Source organism: Lactuca sativa, chromosome 4, assembly GCF_002870075.4.
Source record: "Lactuca sativa cultivar Salinas chromosome 4, Lsat_Salinas_v11, whole genome shotgun sequence".
Lineage (NCBI taxonomy): Eukaryota > Viridiplantae > Streptophyta > Magnoliopsida > Asterales > Asteraceae > Lactuca > Lactuca sativa.
Genome location: NC_056626.2, coordinates 25,339,689 through 25,349,617, shown reverse-complemented (window position 1 = coordinate 25,349,617; position 9,929 = coordinate 25,339,689). Strand labels below are relative to the sequence as shown.

At 27.5% G+C, this 9,929-nt stretch overlaps 1 protein-coding gene across 5 annotated transcripts; it reads left to right on the top strand.

Moving 5' to 3' along the window:
* LOC111894423 (uncharacterized) lies at positions 1-6,187 on the top strand. Of its 5 annotated transcripts, none has more exons than XR_006190092.2 (11): positions 1-361; positions 1,975-2,137; positions 2,230-2,305; positions 2,689-2,766; positions 2,880-3,033; positions 3,370-3,970; positions 4,948-5,127; positions 5,232-5,483; positions 5,610-5,690; positions 5,786-5,866; positions 6,009-6,187. XR_006190092.2 is itself a non-coding variant. In XM_052770176.1 (8 exons), exons 4-8 carry the CDS (start codon positions 2,733-2,735, stop codon positions 5,454-5,456), a joined length of 1,194 nt encoding a protein of 397 aa, XP_052626136.1. In that variant the 5' UTR covers positions 2-361; positions 1,701-2,137; positions 2,230-2,305; positions 2,689-2,732; the 3' UTR covers positions 5,457-5,604. The 5 variants fall into 5 exon arrangements, 1 of the variants encoding a protein (XP_052626136.1); XR_006190090.2 differs by having other exon boundaries at positions 1,701-2,137; XR_006190089.2 differs by lacking the exon at positions 1-361 and adding an exon at positions 1,491-1,548 and having other exon boundaries at positions 1,701-2,137.
* Positions 6,188-9,929: the final 3,742 nt, after the last annotated feature.

Genomic DNA, 9,929 nt, shown 5'->3' with positions numbered 1-9,929 from the left:
GAGTTGGATTTATTTTTGTCAAAAAAACAGAGAGGAAAAGAAAAGATAGAAGAATATATGATTTTGATTATACAGTTAAAAAATTAAATCGGGAATATAGCTGTCACCTCAAATTTTTTAATTTTTACCAAGGGTTTTTGGATTTGGGTTCAAACTAAAATAAACTCTTTCCTCAAAAAATTTGACCTAAAACTTCCTCCCACCTCACCGCCATATCGACGACGATTTCCCCCTTGCCCCAAATCGATCGATAGCTAGCAGTTACCGATACCCTAAATCGACGGCATTTTCCATCAGCTGTGCATACGCACAGCAGCAGCAAGCCAAAATTCGTTTCAACTTTCAAGTTCAAATAACTGAGGTGAGCGATATCGATTTTTACTATTTCTTCTTCTTTTTTTTAATCGTACAATGAGCATCTGATTATTGCAATTATAGACATTGCGATAATGCTGTAAGTGTTTGGTTACGTATACGCAGTCCTTCTCTTGGTTTTTGTTTGCAATGAGAAAACATCGGAGGAGAATAACATGGTTGATATACTTTGATTTTAGATTTTTGAAGTGAAATTGCAATTAACATGGTTGTTTGCAATTCCTCTTTATTGTCTCCTCGTGAGTTCTTAATTTTGTGGTTACATAAGCTTTCTAGTAACAGACTTCAAATCTAACCCTTTGTTGATACTGTAAATATGCAACAAGTATATTAGTTTCTTCATTAAGTCATTAATCTGCATTAAAATGAGACTTTCCCATAAATATTAATTCAAATCATTGAATTTAATGATTACTCATATGTACAAAAGATCCCTACTATTTATCTGATCTTTAATCTCTCCTGTTCAAACAAGCAAAACTTGATTATAATCTTGAAAATGAAGACAGGGAAGATGATTTACATACCTTTTTCTATGATGTCAAAGTTATTGACCAAGATTCTGTGAGCATGTTTACTTTTAGTAATTGAAGAACAGTTTGCAGACAATAATATATTGTAAATGGTCTGAACAAGTTCTGATAAGCAAATTTTTTTCCTCAACCTGTCAGTGAAAAATGTGTTTATAATACTACACAAACTTGCATAAATTGAGGATATTTAAATGTCTAAAAACAATATGGTGGTTTGTAAATATCCAAACAAAACTAAATTCATTTTATTGTTTATCATTCAAAACGCAACATTCACATGTGTGTTGTGAAAGTGATTATCAGATGGTAGGTAAATAACAAGAAACCAGAAATCATAGCACATATTGGTCCTCCTCCAAACTACAAGATTCTTGTAAAATCCTTGAGCTTTAATTCTTTTTTTTCTAATTTTAGTATTTCCAATTTTGCTCTTATGCCCCATCAATACCTGAGTTGAGATTTCTTTACATATATATCTCGGCTTATTCTCCTGTCCAGCTGGACAACACATATAACTGTCAAAATTTGTAAACTACAATTTGTGAGCATTGATATTAGGAATACAGGTTTGTTGCTCCAGTAACTAAAAGAAGTCTCTTTATTCAACAAATTTATTGACCAAAATGCCGTTAATATAATTGTAAGTCATTGTTATTTGTTTTTATATTTCCTTTTTAACCACTTATTAGTTACTAGTTCAAGTAATCTTTAGAAGTTACTTTTTTAGGAAGTAGGTATTGGCTATTTGTTTTTACATAGCTTGGTTTTGACTAAGTTCTTGGTTTAAAAAAGCGCGCTTGATGCGGTGATGTGATCGTTGCGATGCGATGTGAGGGTCTATGGGTAACATAAGTGTGGGGCAATGCGACCTACATGTTGCATGCGCGCATCCAAGCGTATCCAACACATCACGCTTTGGCGCATCATGGTCTGGTCTAATTATGGGAATAGTTTCTACAGAATCAAAAATCCCCATGCATTTTGCATTCTGGTTAACTAATTACCATTAGATTCAAGTGTATGATTGTTACATTTGGTTTCATTTTATATCTTTATGGGTTTTTAGCACATTGATAAACATATATTGGTAATTACTACTTGTGCGCCACACCTACTTGTTGTCCGCGCATTCGCATCGAGCATCGACCTCGAGGACCCTAATCACATTAGCGTGCATTGTCTTATTGTCATTTGAATGACCCACAAGTCCTTCCCACAACTTGTAGAGGGTAGGTCTCCTCAACTCTTGCACCTCCTTTTTCAATTTCCGAATCTTGCTTTGGTGTTTTATATTAATTGTTACCCACTTTCGATTCTTCAGCTCGAGCCACGATCTATCTTAACTTATCTCTTCTATCTTTCATTTTTTAAGCTATGGATTTCACTAGTCATTTGAGGTATGCTCACTTTGTAAAGTTGTTTCTGGGAGTACCTTAGACTTGTTTTTGTAGTTACTTACTTTTGTTTTAAACACATCTTTTGTACATTAACTACTTTTAATTACCATCTTATATTTATCAAAAGATATTCAATCACATGACAAAGGTATAATAAAACACATGTGATTATACACCTAAACATCCTTTATACATCAATTACATATGATTATACACAAACATCCCACATTATGTTTTAATCACATGTGATTAACATATTTTATATACAAGAGATATACAATCACATGTGATTAACATATGTTATGTAAACTGGATTCTTATTTATCATGGTATGGTTTAATCATTTTTTATTTTCTGATTATATCTACATTTATACATCTCAGGAAAGTTAAAAGGGAAAGAAAAAAAAGTAAGTGAAGAAGAAACAATGGAAAAAATATCAAAAAGGAAAAACGACAAAGGTATAATTCAATCATGTGTGATTAGAATTTGAGTTGAACATTGTATGCTTATTTATTATGAGTTTGTTTAATCATTTGTGATTTTCTTAATATGACATTTATGATATTTGTAGAGGAAAAACCAGACTCAAAAAAGAGAAAAGCAGTAGTTTTAAGTACAGAAAAAAAACTTGTCGATGAAAATGAAGATTCCGATTTTGAAACAAGGGAGAAAAAGAGAAAAAAGAAAAAGCAAATAAAGAAGCATTTTGATACATTGAGAAACAGGTATATTTTTGTGATTATCATCATTTATATATTTTGTTTTAAATCATATATGATTAAAATCTATTATAATAAAAAATGTTTTAATAATATATTATTAAAATCATATATAATTTGAAAAACAATTTTTAGACACCAATCACATATGATTATCCATATTATAATCACATGTTATTATCTTTTTTTTTATAAACACAAAAACATCAATCGCATATGATTAAGTTTTGTGTTTTTTAAATTAAATCACATGTGATTCAAATATCACACATGTATACTAAGTACATTAATCCTTATAATCACATATGAATTTAATTCATTAATTGTTGTATTTGATGATAGGTGCTCCCCTGGAGCTTTGCTATCGGTAATTCAAGGTTTCAATGAAGTTCAAAAAGATTGTGTAGAAGATATCGGTTTTGGAGATCTTTTGAAAATGAAGATGACAGAGGTGCCAGGGGCACTAAGTTGCTTTGTTCTTGAGAAGTTTGATTCGACAACAAAGAAAATTATTCTTCAAAGAGGCAAGATTGATGTGACTAGAGAATCAGTCCATCAAATCCTTGGATTTCCATTAGGAAGGAAAAAGTTTTCGGAACTTCCATTAAGAACAATAGAGGATAATACTTATGAGGAATGGACACAACAATTTGAAAACAAGAGCATGATTCGACTTCAGGAGATAAAAATGAAGATTGTTTCATCCAACAAAGCGGATATGAATTTCAAAATGAATTTTTTAGCTTTGTTGATCAACTCTTTGATTGAATCAAGCTCTTCAGGAAAAGCAAATACTTCCCCACTAAAGTACATCATGGAGGATACCAAGATAAGCAACATCGATTGGTGTTCATATTTGATAGATTGTTTGGTTAAAACCAAACAATCTTATGATCCATCCAGTTCGACAAGCAATTTTGTTGGACCATCTGCTTATTTAGTGGTATGTTTAATAACTCATCTTCTATTAATCATATATTATTAATCAACTATGAATCTCATTATTTGTATAATCATATGTGATTTTTAGGGATTTTTATACTTATGTGAAAAATCTAAATTGCAATAATCACGTATGATTTAAAAATAAATTTTTATAATTGCATATGATTTATAATGACAAATATTTTAATTACACGTAAATCAGTATGCCATGTTAATTTATATATGAATCTCGTTATCTTTAAGCACATGTGATTTTTAGGGTTTTTTTTACTATTATGTTAAAATCTAAATTGCTAGAAGCATTTATGTTTCAGTCACGTGTGAATCTCATTATCTGTATAATCACACATGATTTTTAGGGATTTTTATATTTATGTTAAAAGTCTAAATTGCAATAATCATATATGATTTAAAGTAAAATTTTATAATTACATATGATTTGTAATGATAAATATTTTAGTCACTTGTAAATCAATATGCCATGTTAATTTATACGTGAATCTCGTTATCTTTAATCACATGTGATTTTCAAGATTTTTTAAAGGTATGTTAAAATCTAAATTGCTATAATCGCATGTGATTTAAAAGTAAATTTATTTAATCACATATGATTGTAATGAAAAATATTTTAATCACATGTGAATCAACATGCATTGTTAATTTATATGTAAATCTTATTATATTTACAATCATATCAGATTTTAAGGTGTTTTACAAAATTTAAATTGTAATAATTACATGTTATTTAAAAGTAATTTTTTTAATCACATATGATTGTCATGACAAATATTTTAATCACATGTGAATCGGTATATCATGTTAATTTATATGTGAATCTCACATTTATAATCACATGTGATTTTAAGGTGTTTTTACAGTTATGTTTAAATCTGAATTGCTATAATCACATGTGATTTATAAATAAATTTTTTTAATCACATATGATTGTAATGACAACTATTTCTTCTTTTGCAGTTGGTTTATGTAGATAGTGTCCATTCTGAGGTCATTCAAGTTGAAAGAACACGTCCAGTGATCTGTCACTGGACGTCAGAGAAGATGAAACTGAGAGAAAGTTATGAAAAAGAAGAGTTGGGTGATTTTGGTACTGGAGAGTTTAATGAAGAGTTTGTTGAAAGAGATTTGAATGAGGAGGTAAATTTAATTATAACAATTATACTAGATTATTTCTCAATATTTAATGATCGTAATCTTTAATCATGTATGCTAATATAAACTTCCAATCATTTGTGATTTAGGATTATGAAGAAATGGTTCTGGTGAAGTATAGAAAGTTACGTATGTTAACCGAAAAGGGAATCGATAAATTTCCTGAAAATATCACATTGAATCATTTGAAAGTCCATTTGGATACCATTTTTGATGATGAGAATGAATATGATAATAAAGAAAAGGAAAATGATAATGTTGAAGGTAGTAATGAAGATGATGAAGAGTATAATGATGGTATTGAAGGTGGTTAGAATGTTGAAGTTAGTCAGGATGATGAGGTAGGTGTGAATAATGAAAAACTTTGTGATGATGATGTGTGGAAGGGGGCAAAAGTGTAGATGACATGATTATTAATTTTTTTTAAAAATCACATATGATTAACTACATATTTTACTTAAATTCAGGTGTGGAGGGAAAAAATATAGATGAATGACATGGTAAAAACGGTTATGATGATAAAGAAGAAGAGTATGTTGAAGGAAGAGGTAAAAATTAGTATATATGTCTAAATTGGATATCATTATTAAAAATATATTTATATAATCACATATGATTAATAAAATATTTTATTAATATTCAGCTTTGGAGAGAAAGAATATAGATGAAAGAGCAGATAAAAATGTTGATAATAATGAAAAAGAACAGAATGTTGAAAGAGGAGGTAAAAACAAAGATATATATATATATATATATATATATATATATATATATATATATATATATATATATATATATATATATAGTTATTAAAAATATATTTGTCCAATCATATATGATTATTAACATAATTTAGTTATATATAGGTTTAGAGGGAAGAATGTTGGTGAAGGAGAAGATATTTAACGCTATTTTGTGTTAAAAATTGTTTATGTGTCAATTATTTTAAAGTCTTTTGCATGTAATTTGTACATTTTAAAGTCTTTTTGGATGTAATTCATAATTAGATATGATTAATACAAATTATAATTAACTCTTTCTTGAATATTGTCTATAAATATTTATATGTTTTTATATATTCACATATGATTATACAACAACATATTGATATTTATAAATAATCACATATGATTAAATGATTATACTCATGAATGATTATAATCACATATGATGATTATAATCACATATGATTAATACAAGGTATAATTACATATGATTATTGGAAACATATTGATATTTCTATATAATCATATATGATTAAATGAATTATGGATTAGTTTGTTAAATCCATAATAATTTAATCGTAAGTGATTATAAAAAACAAAAATTATGTTTATATTTTTAAGTCATATGATTGAGATATGTTATAATCACATGTTATTATAATCTGTTGTGATAATAACGCTTGGATTTTATAATAGTATTTTAAATTATATATGATTAACATCTGTTATAATCATAAATGTTTTTGTCATATATGATTAAAATCATATTTACTCTAATAATTGAAATTTTTTTTGTCACATGTCACACTCTTATTGATTTTGCCATATGCCATTTTGTGGTTATTTTGAATAATTTTTTTTTTCCATATGACATTTAGTAGTTGTTTTATTTTTATTAAATTTTATAAAATTTTCAATTAAATTTATTAATTGTAATAAATATAATAATAAATTATTTCAATTTCATTAATTGATTTTCTTTTTAATTTCAAAAAATTTAAATTAAAGCCCATTAATTTCCTTTGTTTATTTATCTAAATTATTTTTTTAAATTTAAAAGAGAAAAAACACTTTTATTTTAATAATTCAATATTTTTCTAATTTTTCTTATAAATTCAAACTTCTTAAATGTTTAGAATTTTATATTTATTTTTTTTTTAAAATGAACCCATGTAATATATGGGTCTTACAGCTAGTGTGATTATAAACACAACTTTTCAATCATAAATTTTTTTTTTGTTGTTACTTTTATTTTAATTTGATCTTTTATACATCAATAAAATATGATTATATAAATAAACAACCCATACTCTGGTTTAGTTATATATGATTACCATATTTTAACTACCTAAAAGAAATTTAATCAAATGTGATTAAAAAAATTAATTTTTATACATCAATCATATATATATATATATATATATATATATATATATATATATATATATATATATATATATATATATATATATATAGAGAGAGAGAGAGAGAGAGAGAGAGAGAGAGAGGGGTTTAGTTTCAAATATGAATCACAAGTATTATATGAATGTTTGATCAAATTATAACAATTAGATTAAAAGAACCGCAAGACTTGTGATTTTAGGGTGCATGGTATTCACATAAGATAACATTTTACTATATAATTAAACTTAATTAATGATAAGTGCATATATAACATTTTATTAAGAGCGGAATGAAAATTACCAACATTTTAGGCAAGTAAGTCCAATTAATTAATAAAATAAAATATAAATTAAATTAATATAATTTGCATGCACGTTTCCTAGAAAAATTATCAAATGTTTTTTTGTATGAAATACTAATAAAAAACTCATTAAGAATATATTGCAAAATTTTGAACCTTAACTTGATTTGTAAGGAGTGAGGATTAAGAATCACTTAACAACGAATAAAATATTCTTCTAAAATTTTGCACTAACAATTGATTTAAATTAACAATATTTTTGTAGAATTTATGGTTAAAGATGGTTTAACAGATTTAATTCTTTAGATATTATTCTTTATGCAATTGAAAAATTCTTTAAGAATTAAAGTGATAATTTTGTAGCACCACAATTGTTTTATACAATTGAAACTATTCTTGTAGAATATAGTGTTCTAGCATATAACACCACAAGTTTTTAATACAAATGAAGACTTCTTTAAGAATTTAAACACTCTTGAAGAATACAATGTCTAAAATTTTGAGTTTCCACTTTCTCCGATCGATATCGATTACCACATGCATCACCATCCTTTCTTGCCATATATTTACATTAAAATGCCACCATCAAGACTTCATCACCGCAAACCACCACCATCAACCAATCTTAATTCTTTAATAATCAAATTTTATTCCTTAAGAGTTAACAATTGATTAATTGAAGTATTATTATGATATTACACTTATCCAAATATGGGCTACCTATTGGTCTTTGGAAGCAACAAAAGAACCAAATTATAGTTGTCTCAACAAGTATCTGGCTACGAGAATATAGACATGCAAAGCTCAATTGCAACATACATGATTAAAACATTTATTTAAATTAACGTGAACATTCTGACTTTATGTTTGAATAGATGAAAAAAGGTAATACATCAAGGAGGATGTTAATGGTACTTTGAGAACTTACCCCAACATCAACATGACTGGAACAATAATTTGGGACTGCGAACTTTGGACAAATGCATGTGAATGTGCATTGAATTTAAACGAAGGAGAACTAGGAATTTTCGTTTTTCTTCCTTCCGGGATGTTTCTTTGTCTCTTATTTTACATGAGCATGCCTAATCTTATCATCAACCTTGAAAACGTCTTTATTAAACACTTCATGTCACAAAGTAAAACCATAATTTGTAAGAATATAGCCATATAAATGCAGATTGAAGTTTAGAAATTTAGAATTTACCAAGTTTACAACTTGACTACAAGCGAGAAAGTCATTTCTTTATTCTAGACATTATTCAATCAACTATTTATATGCTTCGTCTTTGTTGTCTGCAACTACAACATTACATGGAACCAAGTTAACCAAATGTTGGAGTTCAATGATAATTTGAAGCAGATAAGTAATTATATATTTTAAAGATAGTCGATCTCCGAGTTTGGTGATGACATAAGGATCATTAGTGTTGAAATGGTGGACTACAAGTTTCTTGCATCAAACAACAATCACTTTTAAAATCCCAATTGCTTTTTCCCTGACTTGTAAAATTGGTATTGGATAATCAGTTGCTTCAAGCTATGGATAATTGGTCAATTTTACACATATCTCAATAATTATCTTTATTTTGTCAATTCTTTCCTCGATTATTAAAATCTTTTTGTTTTCACAAATTGAGAAATCATATAATTACTTTATGTAAACACTCAATTGTCTCAATAACCAGTTTAATGACACATCCAAATACGCCCTCAATCAACTAACTATATAATTACACAAATACCAATAATCACTTCAAAGATGCCAAGTAAAACACATAAGAATGAACATTTAGAGGTTATACCTTTGATCTGACACAAATTTTATTCGCATAATCTGTTTTAAAGGAAGATCTTTAGCTTCCCCCTTAATAATCATCCGCTCCTTTAAAGACTTATTCTCCTTAGATTTTGCAAAATGATGAAGTGATTGTTACAGATAAGTCACATTTTTAGCATTGACATGTTTTACAATACCTAAAGTAGTGAACCCAGTGTCGCCCCTAACATCCAATATTTAACCGTGACCATTAGGATCATCTTGTTTAAGTGCAACGTCTCGCATATCTTCAATCCAATGGCGATGGTTTATCACATAACCGTACATAATTGAAAAAAACCTATAGAAACAAAATGCCTCTTTATATGTTGTATGAACCGACATTGTGAAGTTACGAAATATGAACAATAATGGAAATTATCTAGAAATTTTCTTGGCTAAATCAAGACAATAGCACAAGTTGATTGACTGCATCTAAGAAGAATATATAAAGAATGATGATAGTCATCTGGTTTATGGTCAGAATGCGACCTAGTTAATAAATTCTGCACTCTTTGCTTTTTCTTTGGGTTGGGTATTG